The sequence below is a fragment of the Myzus persicae genome, unplaced genomic scaffold (assembly GCF_001856785.1).
Source record: "Myzus persicae strain clone G006 unplaced genomic scaffold, MPER_G0061.0, whole genome shotgun sequence".
Lineage (NCBI taxonomy): Eukaryota > Metazoa > Arthropoda > Insecta > Hemiptera > Aphididae > Myzus > Myzus persicae.
This window is the reverse complement of record NW_019100925.1, coordinates 504,383-526,880: the sequence shown is the minus strand read 5'-3', so window position 1 is coordinate 526,880 and position 22,498 is coordinate 504,383. Positions and strand designations below refer to the sequence as shown.

The window sequence follows — 22,498 nt, the reverse complement described above, 5'->3', positions numbered from 1 at the left end:
ATAAATACTACAATTTTTTTTTTAATAGGTATATAAATCATAATGTATGAGAAACAATATGATATCATGAGTTAATTTATATAGTTCTTATAAAATCACCTTTGGTGTGTATCTTGTTAGAATTTTGGCAAACCATATATAATACAATAATTTGCAAATCACTCATCCTTCGTTTTTAAACATATCATTAAAATTTTCATGCGTGCGTGTTTGTATAGGAATGATGCAAATTATTTGCAATTTGAAATAGGTACTTATTGAAAATCAACAATGTGATTTCAATAATAATACATGCTTTGTTATAGTATCAAACTGCTTAAAAACTGGTTTGTGATGGTATCTACTAAAATGGAAAGTTATGTAGGTAGGTACATCAATTATGAACTCTCAATTTCTAACTAAATAACAACCTACTAAATCTGATATAAAACCCAATAAATTAATTTAAATTAATATAAAACGGCCCCTGACAATAAAAATACATGTTAATGAGTTAGCCCGTTGTTAAAAAGTTGAATGGAATTTATAATAATTATATATATATATATATATATATATATCCTAATATATAAACTCGAAAACTGAAACCTTTGTTCTCGGAAACTACTCAACCGATTATTTTAATTTTTTTTTTAAATGGAAGATTATATCACTGAGAAGGTTCTTATCGCAGAGTTACAATTAAGAGGATGTTATACCTGCATGTGTCGTCTCCGCCTTAATAAGAGAGTTATGAGTATTTAAAAATTGTAAATTGTTTGTAAAACTTAAAATACTAATAACTCTCTAAAAATTAAAATATAATAAAAAGCTCACGAGAAGCCCTCCGTAATAATCTTACCTTTAATTTTAATAAGAGGTTAATTCACTCTAATTTTTAAACTGACAGATTTAAGGGTGATCTTCTGAGATGGAAATTTGGTATGTTACGCACTTGTAAGACGAAGACAACACATGCGCGTATAACGTCCTCTTAATTAAATTAAACGTGTAAATTGTATACATATACCATTTTTAATAAAAAAGATTGTCGCTGTCCGTAAATAAATAATTGTCAAAAATTAAAATCGACAACCACGGATGCTTCCAGGCAGGTCGGTATCGCCATCGAATAATAAACAATTATTATAATTATTTAGTTTAGTCAAAAAAAAAAACAATTAATTTTATCTGAATATCATAGCGAATGTGCTATATTAGTTAGTGGTAAAAAACTATTTTTCTTTGTGCAACTTCAAGTCGCTACTTACTATTATAAGTATCCTCCAGAATTGTCTACAAGGGACAACGATCAGACGATGGAGATGATGACCAAATAAAAAAACTGTCGAATATCGAAAAATATTATTCAGATAGAGTGTGCGCCTATAGCGGGGTCCGTAATATACTGCCAGCATTATCACCAGCGAGTCTTGTATAGAGTTGACATTTTTAATGAGCAACGAAGTGCACGAAATCATCTATAGTATATATAAATATTATACTCATGTAAAAATATTTCTTTAAAATACGTATTGAATCGTTATACTTATAATATTTGCTCTATAATTGCATTACACATAATGTGGGTAAGTACGACTATGATTCAATAGGTGATAACGAAATGATAATAATCAATATTTTGGCTTTATAATTTATATGCACATATAGTGTAAAATAAAAGTACTTTTTAAGAGTGCATTTAAAACAATGCAGAGAACTAAGTTTAATTTTTCTTCGCATTTTAAATAATAATATGTGATTCTGGAAATTATTAGTAGTTATGATTCAATTGTTTTCATCACAAATAGGTTAACCATAATTTTTCAGCTGAAATAAAATAAAATAAATCATGAACACATTTATGTATCCAATAATCAACACTAACAATATTTTTGGTCATATTTTTAATTGGTAATCAATAAATACCTATTCACTATTTAATCATTAATTACCCCTTTAGAAGGCTCATTGTAAATACTATAAATGTATAATTACTTAACAGAATAAGATTGTGTATAAAATATTTTTTTTCCGCTAAATATAAAAATAATTACTAGTGTCCTGGTCGAAGTATAGTCATTAGAGTAAGTGATAAAAAACAAATTTTCAGGATAGAACTAATTATATTTTTTGAACTTAATCGTTGAAAACAATTTGTTCAATGAAAAAGAATATTTATTTAATAATACAAATTAATTATTCTTCTAAATAAGTGTAAAACAGACATGCATACTTATAATAATATCATTTACATACTACTGAAATTTTCATATCCCAAAAACGATCAATGTTTTTAACAAAAACATCTACCTAAAAAAATAAGTATAAAACTTTTATGCATAATTTTATGCAATTCGTTTTATTGTTCAAGGTTTCTTAATTCATAATACACACAACTTGTTTTATAAAAATGTTTCTATAAAAATGATACCGGGTATACATTAGAACAAAAGATACTCCAATAGTCCAATTGTTTGTATAGAAAAAAAATGAAATGAGATACTCTGGTAAATTTTCATTGTATTTAGATTTAAAACAAATTTAATGTGTACACTGTTTGTTTGTTACGCTTACCTATGCACAATATACATGCGCATTATTATATTTAAATACTATATGCTACACTGTAGTTAGGGCATTTGGGGCCAAATAGATATTATAAAATATTATATATTATTATGACTTATGAATCTTCCTTAACAGTTTTTATTATTTAGCTCATACAGTATGATGATAATTATAATAGCTTTTAAATAAATTATTCATAAATTGGAGGAAACTTAATTAAATACAGAATGAAAGTAAATTGTTTTGATTTTCTCACCTCAGGAATATAATACATGACTATAAATGTACCTAGTAATTAAAAGTGACAAATAACTAATCAAATTTAAAAACATTTAAATAATGAAATAATAATGAATGTCGGTTGTTTTTATACAGAAACATAGAGAAACTTCATAATATTGATAAATTACTACTCCAAAGTACAATCTAGATACACTCAATTCCTTATCTATGAAAGGGCTACATTCAACTTAAAAAAAAACCCAATTGGCGCCTTTTTTCAAGCAAACATTTTTTACACAAAAAGATAAAATTATTAGTAGTAGTACACTAAGTTATAAAATTATGACTCATAAGATTCTACTTGGCAGTTAAATGTTTACGATTTCTATACCGTTTGAAATTCAGATTGAATTCTGAATAATAATTTCTAGTGAGATTATAATGATTATGTCATACACAGACATTTGAAAGTATAATTATTATTAAAACTTATCAACACCAAGAATAAATCATGGCATAAAAATAAAAATATGTGTACCTACTTACTAAAATAAATTTTATACTTGTTTATTTAGGTAGGTTTACATCGATAACGATTCATTACGAAACGTCAAGTCATACAGAGAGAGAGAGAGAGAATATGAAAATAGGAAAACCAATAATAATTACAGGTTATCACTAATTTTGAAATAATTTATGTTTATTATATTTGATAGGTATTTAAGTATTTGTGATGTGATTAATAATATCTACATTTGAGCTATATAATGGTTGGTACCCACGACCCACTAACGATTAACAAAACAAAATTCTCAAATTTCATAATAATAATATAACAATGAGAACTATAAAATAGGACTATAATAGTGGTAATATTTTCATTGATAAAATAATAATTCCCAGTTAAAAAATAATTAAAGCATTACTATCTTATTTTTAAAAGCTAAAAAATTTAGTGACATTGAAGGTGAAAATACCGCGAAAGAACTAGTCTAATATTAGCATACACAGAAATACACATTTATTATGTTTTTGGCATGAGACGGCGAAACAAATTAAATTGACAACCCGACAGTTTACATACTCTCAAATATTTACTCATCAGTATTCACTATGGCAATATTAACAGTAGCACGAAATTTTGAAGGACCAATATGTGTAGTTTTGAAGTTTTCATATCGAAAGAGCCACAACCAAAAAACATGTTGTATAGGTATATAATATTGATGATAATGAAAAAATTGAAATTTTTGACAGTGATAAATTTCTTGCTTTTTAAGCAATAATCTTGAAGGTTATTAGTTCATAATATTTATTTGGTTAATTATATCGACAAACGTACAACATTTAGTGATTTCTAAAGAAAAAAATAGATGGTGATTACTGATTGGTATACAATATGCATAAGATTAACAACATTTATCTTATAATTACTGAAATTGTAGTCAACAATTAACAACCAAATAAAATACATTCCTATTTATATATAATGGATTATAATTTTTTGTAAATATTTTTTTAAAACCACATTTTTTTTGAATAGTTACAAATTATATTTTCTGCAATTTTTTATGGTATCATTTTTTTTACTTTTTTGATAGCCAATATACATTTATTATTTCATATTCCTAAGCAGAATATTTATTGTTATACATGAATACAAAAAAATAAGTTCAAATTATAAGTTTGATTTCGAATAAGTATAGTATCTAAGTAGACAGTATTTTAGGTATAATTATTCAAAGTTTATATGAGGAGTAGTGGATCAATATTTTGCAGTGAACCTCTGTGCCACTCTATTCCGCTATTCCGCTTTACCGCTCATCTAAACTTTAAATACCTACATTTAACCAATCAACTAAACAGTTTACACGATCAAAACTGATTTAATTGTATCCAAAAACTAAAAATAATGTTCTGTTTTAGAAAAAAAAATAAAAATGTATGTTGTCATTCCAAAAAGAAAAACTAAATTAAAAAATTATACTAATAAAAATGTTAAAAAATTATAATATTTTTATTTAAAAATGGTGTTTTACGATGACAACAAATTATGTGAGAAAAATATTTCCGTCAATCACCTTATTGCATATACTATATAACGACAAGTGACAATAATATTATTAGCTTAGGTACTGAATAAGAAATTATACCAGTATTCAAGTACAGCGACAAAGCGTAAGACAATGAAACGTTATAACCAGTTGAATATTGAACTATGTTAATATATTTAGGTGTGATTGTCTCATTTAATAGTCTACGTATTAAAATACAGTTTAACCTGTCAACGGTCGAGTTATAGGAGTATATACATATGTTTCTGGATCATTGACATTAAACTAAATACCAATCAAGTATTAACAAACATATAAACATATTAAATTATCCTAAATATTTATACATTTCAGATTCAGGGATGAGCAATGCAATGGTTTTACAGTTTTTTTTTTTGTATGTTTGTGTCGTATAGCATACAAAATACTTTGATCCTTAACTTTGAGGGTGGTTTCTGGTAGAAAATTGGAACTAGTTGGTACTGTACGGGGTTAAAAGTAGAAAATTAAGTGTACTTTCTTGAATAATCTGCAGGAATAACTAAGAAAAAGAGAATATTTGAGGAACTTCAATTTTTGAAAAAATCTTTTTTATTGCAGTGCAATTCAAAAATGAATAAGTATTCTACTGTTTCTTCTAATTGTTAGATTTATATAAGTACATTAACTATTCGTTCATTCTTATTCACAGTGACTATTACAAATAAATTTTGATAATATTTTACTACCATAAATAAACTATTATTCAATATAATTCATCGTTTAACATCAAGTAAAAATATAATGTATACGAGTATATAAGTAAATTGATTAAGTACCTAAATTTAATTGATATTTTATGATTTTTTTAAGTTTTTATAAATAAAAATTACAGTCAATTGACATTTTAAGAGTGTTTCACTTATACTACATGGCTGCCAAAACTTTTTAGATTGTATGTTGAATACCTAGGTATAAAAATATTCAATGACACCTCAACAAAATATGTACCAACATAATATAATGAATTAAGCCATTAACGACTTTAACTAAGTAAACACACTGTAATAAATCGGGCAAAAACAATTATATTCTCTACCTTCATAATAATTTACTAAAAATATATTATTCTAAACAAAATACAGGTTAACTGAACTTAATTCAGAACTGTACAGAACTATTATATACATAAACAAATGCTTTACTAATAACTATGATTTTATAAATTATGTAATTACCATTTATATACTTCCTTGGAGTATGAAAACATAAAATACTATATGCTACAAGTTTTTAATAATATCCATTGATTTGTTATATTAATTATTAAACTACATACAACTTAAAAATCGTATAAATAATAAAATAAATATTAACACAACTATACTTTACAGACTTAATGTCTAATTGGTAATAAATTATTTATGCATATTAATACCGGCAGTTTAGAACATAATCAATGATTAATTACATAATCATATGTTTGTACACAATATGTATAGTATATAGAATATACATAAAATGGAATTAAATATTATAGAAAAATATCCATTTTAACTTTAATGAAATCGAACAAACAACAAGTATCTTAGAAATCGACCTTCAAAACCAATATTATACAATATAACATACGAATATATTGAATACTTACTACGTTTGTGATATATTATACAATATGGTAGTAAACTGTAAAACAATAGATAAATAATTTTTATTTGTGATTTCTAGCTGTTTTAAAATTGTCCATAAATGATATTTTAGATCCTGAATAAAGTTAGGAATGAATTAGTTTCACTATTTATTTTTATTGTTTATAATACCTAAACAGATGGCAGGTACTTTAAAAAAGTAATTTGCCTATAATATCAATTATTCTTCGAATTTTAAAAAAACTGCCTACTGACAACAATAATTTTAAAGAATTTTCTGCAAGCGCTGTAATTTGAAGAACAGTTTTTTTTCAAATTCCGCGATTACTGATTTATCATTGCTTTTATGTTTTTTTATTTCTCAACACAACCTGTATCCTAAGGCGATGTGTGAAAAATAAGACAAGTAATCTACCCCTGGATCTTGTTTGGCTTTTGAATATTATACATTTGCATAATATTTTCATTTTTTTTTTTGTGTGTGTGTTTAAAGCAAGCTTGCCCTTGAGATCAATCTTTAATTTTTTTAGTTCCTGTATATAATTATAATTATGTATTATGTCATGAGTACTAGAGTCACACTTCACGTATCAACTTCACTTTTTCTTGGACGTCATAATATGCTTCATAGAATACGAATTGTAATAGGTGCCCACTACAAAGAGATCGAATCAAAAATGTTTATATTATATTCTATATAGTATAATGCATATATGTTGTAGAATGTGCATAATATGTATGTAGACATGTAGTTATATAATTTTTCTTCATAATTTAATTGAACAATTCCTCTGATTACAAACATATAATGTTGAGCTCTGTACTTATTTAAAATAAAACAATAATTAATAGGTTATATTACTTAACCAAGTTTGTAGGACTTTTTTGCACACAGCACATATAATAAACACATAACAACTTTTTTTTTAAGTTTTCCTGACTTATATCTTCTAAACTTAGGTATGTAGAGTTATAATTTTTGTCATTTGTATATCGGATCACAGTGATAATTTAGTAAGAACTATGGGTTTTTTCACATAAATACTGTATAGTTAGATATTAACATATGTTACATGAGTACGTCAAATCACCTAAAACTAATTAGTTATTTATAAATTATAAAAAACAAAATATTATGTTTCAGCAGAAACATTGTTTCCTTGAAGAAATTCTTTAAACACACAATATTGTATACAAAATAAATGTATAATGTATATTATATGTATATAATTTTTATTTATGGCATACATTTTTCCTTGGGAACATTAATTGTTTTTCATATATGTAGTAGGTAAGTACCGTATATAGCAGTAACAAACTCACAAGGTTCTGACGTGAATGATTTTGTTCGGTAGCTTTAAACTAGGAAAACAATTTTTACAAATACATTTCGAGAAGAAATACTACGACAAAATGAGCATTCAAATGGATCATTTCCATCAATTATTTATAATATGTGTTCAAGCTCTAAAATCTATGTCATAACTCGAGAAGATAACACGAGAAATAACAGACCTACTGTGAACACAATGTCATAAAGAAATACGTCGATGTGGATGAGTCCAAGACGAAAAACATTTATTGGATTTCCCTATGATGGGGACTCAATGCGAATGTAACACGATCCTGTTCACTCGTCCAAATGATTTGTTTATGCTATGTCCTCATGTGCGAGGCAAATAAAATTATAAAACAAACATATTTGGTGCAAATACCTACTCTTAACATTTTAAAGAATATTGTACACAACTAATGCAACAAAAAAATCAAGCATTGCAAGCAAATATGTATTTTCGTATTTTCAAGTTTAAACTTTTCAAGAAAAATAAATAATATTTATTTCAGTACCTACTATATGTATATATATGTATACATCGCTGTATGATATTATGTCCAATTTTAATTTATCTTTTATACCTAAAATATACTTTAACAGTAACACGCACTTTGTCGTTTATATACTAAACATTATAATATTCGCTAATTATTTTATCACTTACGCCCTGACTAATAAACATATTTTAGATGTAAAATGCCTTTTGTTGCCTAATAGTTGCGTGATGGCCAATTAGAATTAATTTAGAGCTTCGCTGTTAAATTAAAGGAATAAAACTATAATTGTTTCAATAATTAAGCTAAGTTTTAATTTGTCTACTTAAGAAAATATTAGCTCACTTATTACGGTTTAAGGTTATGATACAACTCCTCAGGAAAGAAACGCATTTTTTTCTTAACCATTACTATTTTTAAAGTCATATTTATAGGTATCTGTAATATTATGTTTGTATTTCATTGAATCACATAAAATTATAACATGTAACAATTAATGCTAAAAATTGCATAACCAATTAAACTGATTAGTCAACAAACTATTCTACACAATCACGATGTCTTTTAGTATTTATTAAAATACCCTTTCATTCAGATTCAATTCGATTCATACCCAACATTCTGTTTTCATCATTTATCTGCAATCTTTTAGCAAATCGCTGGTGTTACATATTATTTCGTTTTGAAGCAAATAATGAGAACCCTACCTTATTTAGTTTATAATACGGAATTCATTATGTGTTTTGTTAATTAATAATTACTTTATGTCGTCAAAATGTTGTGTTATTGAAGTTATATCAACTGATATTTGTAATTACTTAAATAATAAAATAATTACTTGTTTTTTCTAATATTTAGGTAGGTATTGTAAATAGGTATATATAAGTATATATTTATTACTATTACTTAAAAAAAACCACGGAAACTATACGCGTATATGGCCATTGATTATCGAAAAACATAAATTCTATATTAAAATTATAAAGACATTCCCTGCCACGTTGTCGTAAAATAATAATACTAATAATTTTCGAGTTTATCATATATAAATAGGCATATACGATAACCTTTTTTTAATTCATACAAGATAAATAGTTTTAACACTCACAGCATTATTTGCATAATCCATCGATGCGCTGGGTTGGGTCCTGTGTCTCTTTTCGTTTGCGCTCATGTTGGAAAATTATATATGGTTATCCTTTATTAATCTTGTAGTTGGTTTACAATATTAACAAACGGCAAACAAAATTGAAACCGTATACGTTGAGGAATCTTTTTTCTTGGAGCTCGTCCTATCCTTGCTGGCCGATAGGTTGAACTCATTGATCGCTGTACCGGTGTCCCTTCCGGTGGTCCTGGTACTACAGGTGCCGTTCTGATGTAATTAAGTACCCCACTGTAAAATGAATACACAACATGAATTAAAATTAAATGTTATCGCTGACATTTTAGCTTAAAGAAATTTAATAAGAGAAATCGTAATTCATGAATCATACAGTGATCTATTATACCTATTATAATTATTGAAATACGACTTATTACTACGAACTACTTTTGTTCTAGATATATTAAAGTACAAATAATTGCAGTTTTTTAACCCAGTAACATGTTAATCAATGTGCATTACTCATTACTTCGCAAAATGTCAGTGTTACTATAATACATTTAACAGACCCATTTAAACCACAAAAACATATTATGTTACAACTTACCACATTATTTATTTTGAGAGTATTTACTTCTAATTTCTTAAAACGTACATTACATACATTTTTTAATTATAAACGATAAGAGATTGTTTGATATAACAATTAACGATCATTTTCTGTATAGACACGTCTTACTGTCGAAGAACTCAAAATAATCATTTAAAAAAATGTTCTCAAAATTTAAGTAGGATTAAAATTAAAATTGTATTATAGGAAATCAACCTTCACACCAATTCCAATTTAATTAAGGTAGATAAATTTTTTTTTTTTATATACTATAAAAAAATATTCTCACTATATGATTTTAGAGTCTGAGTGGAGTTGATATCCAGTATATGTTACAGGAAATGTTTACATTTAGGAAATTATGACAATTCCTAATAACGGAAGAAAATTATATCATTCCCTAGTACATGTTATCGTCTCCTAACAACTTCAGGCAATGATGCCGTATTATTGCCATACATCACATCTAGTGGTGGTGTGCCCCGGGAATATTACCAAAAGAAAGAAATATTTAATTGAGAATTCACCGGAAACATTTCCACAACATATATTTCTTCCATAAATTGAAATTTGTTTTTTGGTTCTATTGGTCTATACTGTTAGATGTTCACTGGATTAATTTATATGAGTGATATGAATTGAATAATATAACATTAAAAATGTGTTATTTTTTTAATGTTTCTCCTAAAAAACTAAGCTAAATGTTTTAACTAGATTTCCTTCAACACCTAGCAACTTTTGTGTAAAAGATATATTAATAAAGAAGATATTGACAACAAAGACATAATTTTTCAATTTTCATTGAGAAAAGTAGATACCATCATAATGCTTATCATAAAATAAAGATAATTATATTTCGTTTGTTTTTAGATTGGCAATAATATAATTTTGACTTACCAACTATAATTTACGAATATATAGTAAAAATTCACATTATTTGGGAAATAGGTAATTATAAGTTTCCTGAAATATTAACCATAATATTTCAGTACCGGGAAATTACCCATCACTAATCGCATCACCATACCATTTTTTTTTAGATATTTTAATCTAATTTGTGAATTTGTCTAATTGAAACATTACTTTCATCATACATAATTATTAATTATACACAGTTCGCCGAGAGACCAGGACCGTTTCACGCATACGACTGACGGATAGTCGGGAGCTCCGTCAAATATCCCCTCTCTTGGACTAAAACTATTTTGTGTGCGTAGTGAGTTCAAATAAACGTTCATGTCAGCCATTATAACAATATGCTACGTATTATACCAATGATAATAATATAATAATATTCTATTTAAAGTACATACAACACATTTTTTTTTTAATTATTTAAAAAATAACACGAAACGCGCTCAAAACATATGAATTGAAATCTCTACACAAAACATCACACTGTATGCATGGCCCGGATTCTAAACAGCTGGCGGTCGCCAAGTGGCGCGTAGCCGTTACGAGTAAAAGTGGTGGGGATCGACGAGTTTTTGTCCGCCGCGCAGTCCTGGTCTCTCAGCGAACAGGGTATAAGGTACCTACCATATTACCCTAATAAGTAATCAAACAGCAACTAATAAAAATCTAGCAATTTTTTTACATTTTTTTTTTTTATTAATTTGATTATAATATAATAATTTGTTCAATACATTTTATTTTAACCTGTGTAAGTTAAGAATTTTTTTCGCATTTTTTTGTAACTATGGGTGAAAATAATCGCTTTATGATAAAATACCTACCACAAGCTCGTAAACACAACGATTCCCCGAGCACAAGACACGGAAACACCGGCTTTAGATAGAATAGCTCAATAACAGATATTAGTTTAAGCAATCGAAGTAATTCAATCTAAAATCAGTTGATAACATATAACAATATATTTATGTTTTTACAAAAAATAACTGTTATTTTAAATACAGTATTCTAATATGTTATTAAACATTAAATTTTAATATTTGTAATGATTTTATTTTTATAGCTAAATATACATAGTATAATATACTCAATATGGGATTTTATATTTTCAATTTTAAATATTAAAAAAGAGAAAGAAAGCGAAGCATGACATTATTTTCTTATAAGCTACAGAAAGTATCGGCATCTCCTAAATGGTCAACATTTCCGGCATATATTAAACACGATAAGAAGGTGAAATAAAGATTTTATTTTTAACAATGAGAGTGATTTTTGATGACAAAGTTTAATCCCCAAAACTGTTCAAACGCATCGGGAAAAATAAAACAAAATTAAGGGAAAAAGAGAATTTTTTCGTAAAACCGGTTTTTGACAAAATTGATTTTGTTTGTTAGGTACTTCGGTGTGAGTCAAAAACGAATAACAGTTGGTACTTGAAATATTCATTGAATATTTAATTATTATACAAAGTTTTCTGAACATGATGACGTTAAGAACGGTGACTAACTTGAGGTGATGTTGCATAGCAAGTCGATGGATTTTTTCGTTTTTTTCGTCCAAGCGCAGCGCAGCGAGCAAGTGGCCACGTGGGCATCATTAGGAGAGCATCACTGTAAATAATTTCAGGGTTGGAGTCACTGATGGCTCGTTGGTATATTATTTAGTATAAGTGTCATGATATTAACTTCCTTATCATTTTTCGGACAACTGCACATTACTCCCTGTGACCTATTGAGATTTGAGGTAATGCTGCACGAGATGGGGGTCGTTCACCAACTAACATAAATTTGATAACATAATGCTCAGATCATATACACTGGATAGAGCTATGGTTTAAAATCTTGAAGCATAGCTGTTCGTGCCCGAAGTCATCATTGCGCATGAGCAAAGTATATGATCTAAGCATTCAGTACCTAATCGTCCTTATCACTATAACACATTATTGTTCCTTCCCCGTCCCGCGCGATCTAATTCATTTCTCACGCATACGCAATAAGTACTTCGGGCATGAACAGGTCTGCTTCAAACACGGACTACGAGTGATATACGCTGTAGCTCTATCCAGACCAGTGTATATGATCTAAGACATAATGTAACCTCGAATATTCTCTAATACCAACCTAATGTGTATTAGACCAATATTAGGGAAATGTTGTACCAAACAAATTACCGTGCAGCAGGCTGCAAGCTGCTGTCAAATTATTATTGCGCAAAAGTCCAGGGATATTTTCTTTTTTTTGGCCACTCGGGCATCACTGCATGCACATCACTGCATGTGCATTAACTGACCGGGTAATGGGTATCGAATATATACCCGGAATATTTTAATAATCAAATGGTGTAATAAATAAAACCATTTTAAAACAATTAATTTTGTACATAATTTAATATTGGTAAATGAAATTCTAACCTACCCTTATATTTTCCCTCTATTTATTTGTGACACAATTTTATCAACTTTTTATTTTTAAATGGCGGACCGAATTCTTAATTTCATAAATAAATACCGAATATTTTTAAAAATGATTTCGACGTATAATTATCATATGTATTGAAGCAATAGTTTTATTTATAAATATCAAACATTTTAAGATGTTAAGATTTTGAGATGCAAAAAGTGAAGTGCAAGAGGGCAATGGAATTCCACATAATTTATGGTGTACTACTCTTTCATCTATAGTACGACCAGCGAAAAGTGAGCCGTGACCGTTACGTTCCTAGTGGTGTATTTAAGCATAATCACCTAAAATTGTGGAAGCCCTGATGAAATGCGACCACCCGGAGCATTGGTATCACGGCTCACTTTTCGCTGGCCGTACTATAAGAATTAAATTCTCATTAAAAAATATATGTATTTATAAATTTTTTTTTAAAAACATTTTACTTCAGATAATCAAATTGCAATTGTTTAAAAATAGTTAAAGTACGTTGCTTTATTTGTCTTTTACATAAATACTTAGGTTAGGTAACCTATTTTTGTTTTTCAAGTTATTCGTTAGAGTTAAAATCGGGGTTTTATCGATTCCACCGTTTTGATTTCAATTTTGCCGGCTTTCGAGGATTAGTGTATATTTGTCTACATTGGTTCCACCGACTGTTTAGTATACCGATGTATCATATTATACAGTATTAATTTTTTTTTAATTAACTGTTAAGTTACACCCAGTTTATCACAATTTGTTTTTATTTTAATAAAAACATTTCAAAAAACAATGCAAACATGGATAGCTACAAAAAAGTACTATGTATTCCGAAAATAGGGGGGTTGTGATAATACAACACTGGTGCCATTTATTCACAAAAATCAAATTTAAATAAACACCAGTGGTACCATCTGTCCAGTAAAATAATATGCATTTGCTTAATTTTTCACTATTTGACAAAACGTATGAACTTGAAATTTGGGATTGTGGTTCCTCTAATGCTCTAGATGTGCTTCCAAATTGTTTATTTCATTCCATGCTACAAACTTTATTTGGCACACTAGAAAATCATCAAGGTATTCGAATATAAGAAGTCGATTCAGTGATTAGTGATTAGGTGATGTACTAATGTATAGAGATTTTTACATTGGTTATATTTCTTCTTAATGGGAGTCGTTCATACAATATATAATATATATTATATTGCCTACAGATTGCCTAAAGATTTCACTTACTGTAGCTTATCGTTGTATCCGCAATTCATCATAGGTGGATTGCCTAGGTACCTACATGATATACTGCTTGCATTAACGTCTAAATTGCATCGAAATCTTTTTGATATGACTAGCTGTCTTGCTAACCTGGTTTTTGATTTTACACTCGTTACATACAAAAAACCACCGGATATGCAACACCACAAAAAGCATTAAATCCGCTGTTCATATATATTTTTTTAAATACCTTTGTTCGGGCAAAGCCAGGGGGTCCGTCTATATATAAATATAATTTTTTATATTAAAATAGTAAAATATATTTTATGTAGAAAGTTGTCATCACAATAATAATATAGATAATTTAAATTAATTCAAACTACGTGATTTTTTGATTACTGCAGTATGTAATTATATGAGGTACATTAAATTCGGGATTCAGGAATTAGCTATAAAACTGAACATTTTATTATTTTTAATTGTAGTTCTGTCAAAAATTGGATTTTAAATGCTTCTAAAAAAATAACCGTTTCTGTGTGTTGTTAATATTTTTAAACAGCTATAATAAAAGCGTATGATGAATTCTGTAGTAAGTTATTAAATCAAAGACCGTCCAATAAAGGTTAACAAGCAAATTTTTTTTAAATAACATTAAAATTTCAACAAATTTTTATATTTGTTTTTACTATTATATTAAATAGTACTGAGAATTTTCAATTTCGACTTCCCAAAAGTACTAATTAGATTAATTTTTCTACCAAAATCCTTCACCGAAGTTGATGGTTAGAGTACTTTTTTTACTAGAAAGCCGAGAAGTTGAAGTTCTACAAATTCTTTCGAAGTCCTCACCTAAACGTCTGAATTATTAGACTAGACAAAATAAAAATTGTAATTATTAATTTTCAAGCCCTACCTCATTGAAAATTCCTACGCATGCCACTAGTTATAGCTATATATAATGTTCACTGCAAACGTTAGTACATTATTACATATTCACCAAAATAAATAATTAGTCTAGATAGAAACGGTATAGCGTGAAATTCAATTCATTACCGTTTATAGACGTCCGGAATGTGGAGGTTTATATACTTATAAATATAACGTCACATATGAATATAACAGGAAATAATCGAACAATCTCAGTATTTGTTACACGTAAACACAATTAAGTTACACTCAACACTACAGTTTAGATATTATCATATGAACAATTACAGCTAACACATTTAAATATTTTTAAGATTAAATTCTCAAGAGCTCAAGGAGCTGTTAATTTCTTTTATTAGAACTTAATATGTGAGGTACTTATAAACGATCAATATAACGAAGCGAAATGATAAATACGTTAATTTTTAGTTTATATAATTATATGTTTTTACATTAACTATAGTTTATTAAATGTACAATTTAGATATAACAAATAGATCCAAACTATAGGTAATGTTAAAAATGATTAAATATCGGCCTGGGATACAAGACGCCTATCTAATCTTTGAGTAAAATGAATGTATGGTACATTGATTTTTATATTTTAACGACTTATTGTATTATTGTCAATTTTTTAAACCAATTTTTGCAGAAGGATGAGTGCATATAAATTGTCATGTAGCACCTATAATGACTGACAGCCTAGTCAAGTTTCCGAAAGCGCCAGGAAAAATAAAGAAAAAATAAGAAAAACGGAAATTTTTATACAAAATCGATTTTGGTTTTTAGTTTAAAAAATACCGTAGACACATACAATTTTCAGTGAATGTTTATAATAGCATGTTCCATACACTATGAGAATTACAAATTATTTTGACTTATGTTAAGTTATTAGTGAGCACATGAAATTTTCGATTATTATTAATTTTTATTTTTATAAATTAATGAAATTAATAATTTTCTGGTTAATAAATAATATTTCAAATCGATATTAACTATCATTATGAACCATTTGATGCACCATTTAGCCCAATGTTCCTAGTTTCTTAACTTCAATAGTTAGGTAAAGGGCCGTTTCACATGCGTGAACTTAATTAATGTAAACTAAAAACAAGCACGGACGATGCTTCGTGGATGATACACGCCCATGTGAAACGGGCTAAACTTATAAACTATTCTGCTGAAATTTGATTTTTAATTATCGAAATACTCCGAAAAATATTCTGCTCCGGAATATGAAATTAAATTATATAATAAACGTAAAATTATTTTATTGATTTTCTAAATTGTTATTATTATTATTATTTATTATTATTATAGGCAAATTCTCCAACAAATAAGCAGACTAAAAAATTTAATTCTTTTTTTTTACCTGAATCAAAAAAACTATCAACCAGACTTCAAAATACCGAGATCAATACAAATAATAGTCAAAATGACAGTGATAAGATTCCCGTTCAAATAATTAAAAAGGAAATAATTTGTAGATCGACTGATATCGGAGAGATTATGTCATTGTGTAAATACGGTTTCACATATTTGGGTACCAGACGATAGTTATATCTTTCCTAGAAGTGGTAAGATAAATTTAAAATTTCAACGGTGTTTGTTAAAACGATGGAATTGGTTGGCATATTCTGAAAAAGATGATAGAGCGTACTGTAAATATTGTGTTTAGTTTTCTGGAGAGGGTGAAAGTGTTGGTAAACAAACTTTTGGTAATTTGGTAAAGAAACTATTTAAAAACTGGAAAGATGCTATTGAAGTATTTAATAATCATACAAATTGTGAATATCATAAAACTTGTTGTATTCTTAAAGGAACATGTGCCAAACAAATTTTAGGAAAAAAAGTCGAACCTATAAATATCCAAATAGACTCGGGAATAAAACGTAAAATAATTGAAAATAGAAAAAATCTTATTACTATCATTAAAACAATCATTGATTTAGTATTGTAATTACATTGTAATGTAGGCGATAACTATTTTAACCCTGGCACTCGGACATTATATGTATTGTTATGTATTTTATTAACAGTGTTTAATAAGTTGTATTTATTTAAAACTAATAAATTGGTGAATTAAATTTTTTCGATATATGTTATATTTTTTAATAAAAATAAATATCCGATACCATGAAATTAAGTATGGTAAGTTTAAATTTGCTGAACCCCCCCATACAAAGTTCCTGGCTACGCCACTGTACTTATGTATATACTTTCACCTATATCTTATAGAAAGATTCTCTAAAACTTTTGTGATGAAACTTTTTAGATAAGAAAATTTAACTAGCTTATTTAAAGGGGTTATAGTACGATATTCGTAGTAGATTCCCGTTTCTCGTGTGTAAGATAAAGCTATCGATAAACTTTTTGAAAAAAGTTATTTATTTATGGCACAACCAAATAACCATTCATAATATTATGTCCTATAGCTTTATAATTATATCAATATCATTAGCAGTTGTATAGATCGGTATTTTATTTATATTTAGAAAATAATTAGTCATGCTCGCAAATCATTTGATTTAAAATGTATGCACATTACATTATATTTATCGAAATACTTTTGAAGTTTTGGCTATAAAAATATATTGAATATTTTTACTAACTATTGATTTTTTAGTATGGATAAAATTCACTTTAGTTTGCTTTAAAACTGCAAATTTAATACAATTCGTATAATATTGATGCATAACATATAATGGAAACTATTGCCTAAAAATGCTTTTATAAAGCTTTGAATTATAAATATTATGCATTTACGCCGGTACCGTAATATTTAAAATGTTTACTTATTTTGATAATACCTATATTTATAATTTTAAATTTTAAGCTTGAATATTTCATTACCAAATTCTGTTACTCATGTCTAGAGGTCGGATTTTTATGATTTTACATATTTGTTTCTAGTTTATGCAGTTAAATGGGAGTGAGAAATCTTTACGAATCATGAAACACAGAATTCACAGGAAAAAATTTATTTTGCATAAAAAAGCATATTTTAGAGGTTAGAGAATATTTAACACGTTAGAGAATATTTGGGAATATTTTTGTGATACCCGGCATATAATGAACATATTTCACGCATATCAGCATTTGATAAATACAATGTTCACTAAATGATTTATTTCCGGATTTTAATAAAAATTAATCTCCAGGTATTCCTTATCGATTGCGAAAGCACAACGGTTATTTCGTTAGCTGTCACGACTATACATCGAACAATATATAGTAATTAATTGTTATTGTAAAATTAATTTAATTAAATATTTTTAAAACCAAATTAATAAAAAATTAATTTAAACTGTTTTTTTTTTTTTTTTATATCAAAAGAATATTTTGCATATTTAAGGACATAAAACATCATATATCTGGTATTTTAAAGGAATATTAAGAGAATATATTGCTTATTTTATGTGACATACAAACATCATATTTTAAGGATTTTAAAAGAATATAAATCCGACCTCTACTCATGTCTCACGTTATTTTCAATCCCAAAATTATTACTGCACATAAGATATAAGTAACTTTAAATTAATATTGCTGTAGATACATAAACCAGAATATAAAACATAGGACCAATCTTTATTTTGAATATTCTTGAGCTAGTTTATTTATTGATTGATAACTATTTTATAAATATATATTACAGTTGAATACGGGTATAATATTAATACTTATTTAAATACAATGTAATAAAATAAAATGCAAAGAGGTACCTATGCAAAAATATGTTATGAGTTAAAAATCTGAAAGAATATAATAGTGCTAATAACTAAAATGTGGTAAATATTGAGTAAATTTCAAAAAACTATAAGGATTTAATAATGAAGGTTAATTTATTATGTACATAAAAACCACATGATATTATAAACAAAATATTTTAGTATAAATCATTATAGAACACGAAATTGAATTAAATCACCATAAACTAAAAAGGGCAAGGATTGTTCATCATGAAAGTTATAAGTTTATAACATTCGCTATTCACAAATTTGGAATATACAAATAAAATAGTCGAATGTTTACTTAGAAAGTCATTGCAATGAAAAAATAAATTTACCCAGGCTACATCCTTAGGGTTTCAATGTGCTATCTGGGTAAGGTTTTTACTTTATACCTACAAACATTATTTAAGCACATTACAATATAAAATACAATAAATAATAATATACAAATTCGTAAAAAAATTAACTTCAAAACACTTAACTACTATAATTACCTATTAATAAATAAAAGTATAAGTCATTTAAAAATTTAAGTTTTCATTGTCTAGGCCTCTAGGCCTTAACAAACAAAACAATAAATAATTATTGAATACTATAGGAATTCGTACAAGACATAACATGTAGGAATAATATGTATTAAAACATTGTAAACGCGTCGCAGGTAGGACATAATAATATTGGAATGCGGCACATTGAAGACAAAAAAACGGTTTTCATTCACAGTGTACCGCATACCTTTTAACGTGTTGCTATCGATCTTCACTGTGGTGTAATTTCGTGGGAGAGCCGAGGGTTTTTATTTTGAATGATAAATTCTTTCGCCTCCTTAGTTCATTACCCGGATACGCTACTGGATCTACGTACATAGTATGTAGGTAGGTACTCAAAATAGACGTACGAAATTAAAACAATAACTAACACTCTTACCAGTATCTTCTGTAGTAAAATAATTTACTAACACTTTTACTTTCATTTTTGTCATATTATTATATTTCATTGATTAGAGCAACATATTGTGTCATGTGCCATGCGATGTATGTTATATAAACGCGTTCGTATAATCTGGTTTAATCGTGACTTATAGTGCACATTATAGATGATAAATCATATAAATAAATATTTAAACCAATAAATAGTTGACGTTTGACTGAAGTAAAAAAATCAGAACTCTTTTAATTTAGGAACTGAATAGATATTGTTAATCGATACTCGAGAGTGCGAAAATCTATTTTTTTTTTAATAGGATCAATGTCGATAAGGGGAAACTTTGGTCATGGGGAGCCTAACTCTTCTTTATTAACAACCTCCCGAATATCTCCTCCCGCAAATTATATTATAAAATTGAGTTGTTAAACGATAAAAAATAATGTAATATGCTTAAATGCAGAATAATCAGCATGATACGGTACCTAGTTTTGTGATTTGGCGGGGATGACATCTAATTTCATTATAGGCATACGGGGAATGATAGTAAGGTGATAAAAAGCAAACATACATGAATGGGAAAGCTTAATGATATTTATATTATATTTTGTTAGATATTGTATCGGTTACGTACCCCGAAACGAAATTTGTTGGCTCCGATGATGGTACGTAGATAGATACTAGTTACAGGTAAGTAGTTAATGAAATAAAAACCAAACTATTATGTATGTAAATAATTAAAAAAATACTTTGACAATATAATGTTATATAGTCAGCACTTTTAGAAAATACAATAAAATCGATAAGACGATGATATTTTTATCAACAAAATGGAAAGACACGTAAGACCGGGATCCAAGAATGGACCGCAGCAAAAAAAAAAACGTGAGAATCAGCGATATAAAGAATGGAGAGAGTGTATGAGAGTGAGAGAGAGTGAGTGAGTGAGGAAAAGAGTTAATCGTCGTCGCGGTATAAACAAAAACGCGTGCAGTGTACTGCGCGTGGACTGCGCCGGCCGACTGACTGACGAGTCACGACTCACGAGTGACGACCGGTCCGCTGCGACGGTGGTGGCAGCGATGACGGTCGTTGTCGTCGGGTCGCGTTTTGTGCCGTAGTCGGCGGCGGCTGTACTGCAATGTTACAGTATTACACTAGTACGTCGTCAAAATTCGACCAAAGACAGACGCGCATACGCATAAACGACCAAAACAACGGAGCTATGGAAATAAAAATATAAACAAAATCGCAACAATAACAATGTCCGACCAAACGAAATAACTTATGCGGACATGTAGAATTATAGTGTGTTGTTCACGTTGTTATACCGTGCAAGGAGATAATAATATCATAAGGCTCATGATAATTTAACATAATATATAAAATATATATAAGAATATAATATTGTATACTATTTCATATGGGTAATCTGTGAATTGTGATATTATGTTATTATATATTACCTATTGTAATGACGATGATAATAGTAATAGTATAACGTCGACGCGATCGACCCGGCGGGGTGAAATTGTGCTTTTCGAAAGGTGGTTGCGGTTGGTGGTGGTCGCCGGACGGTGGTGTCGTTTGTGCAAGGGTGATCAGTTCTTCGGGGCTCGGAGTGCTGGAGCTCAAGGGGATGTTCGTAAGTCCTCGGCTGCGGTCGACCAGTTTCGGTAGTGATGCGAGTGCGCGCGCGCTATACGAATGACATCTGCGAATAGGAGGCGGTTACACATTCACGCCATCCGCTAGATGCCGTTGCTATCATTACGTCTCCGGGGCTGCGGAACGTACTCAAAGCAATATTTTTATCAACGCACAGCAATGGAAGTGACGGACAACGTATTTCTTCTTTATTATTTTTTATTATTTGCCAAAAACGTTGTTGCAATGGATGGTCAGTGGTTTAACGGAACCTAAATGGCGAACATCCGCCAGTAAAAACTCATCAACAGATCTAATATTAGGGCCAGGTGGCTTGACTCCAAGTCTCCAACATTTTTTTTAAGTGCCGAAATATTTCAAAAATGTTATCATATTTTTTTACTTGGAAATAAATACTTTGTATTGAAATGAATAGGCAAAAAAATGTATCAAACCAAAAAAACAAATAGGGATTATAGATGCTTCTTGCCACTTAGCTAAACATTATAGGTTTATACCTACACCGTTAGTCACGTCTCGACGTCTCGTGAGACAGTAAAATACTAAAATCAGTTCTTGATCTTAAGATTCGTCATTTAAGCTTTTCTAAATATACAAATAGATTTAAACATATTCAAAGTCTACTAAATTCTTGAACTTCTTTGGTTTTGTTATTATCCAGACGATCTTCTGCAAGGACCTAATTAATGAAGCTATAATA

General features: G+C 28.2%; 1 protein-coding gene across 4 annotated transcripts in view; it reads right to left on the bottom strand.

Annotated features, from left to right (window-relative positions):
- The window catches only part of LOC111026851 (band 3 anion transport protein-like), a 54,071-nt gene extending 32,351 nt beyond the window's left edge, over nucleotides 1–21,720 (bottom strand). Inside the window, exons 1-2 of one of the 4 annotated variants that reach the window (XM_022305002.1) lie at nucleotides 21,597–21,720; nucleotides 9,393–9,680 (exon numbers count right to left, since the gene is read on the bottom strand). In XM_022305002.1, coding sequence (XP_022160694.1) covers nucleotides 9,393–9,458 — 66 coding nt within the window. In that variant the 5' untranslated portion in view covers nucleotides 9,459–9,680; nucleotides 21,597–21,720. Of the gene's footprint in view, nucleotides 1–9,392; nucleotides 9,681–20,764; nucleotides 21,166–21,596 lie in introns of those variants that run through there. The other 3 variants (XM_022305001.1, XM_022305004.1, XM_022305003.1) reach the window with 3 other exon arrangements.
- Between the last annotated feature and the right edge of the window lie 778 nt (nucleotides 21,721–22,498).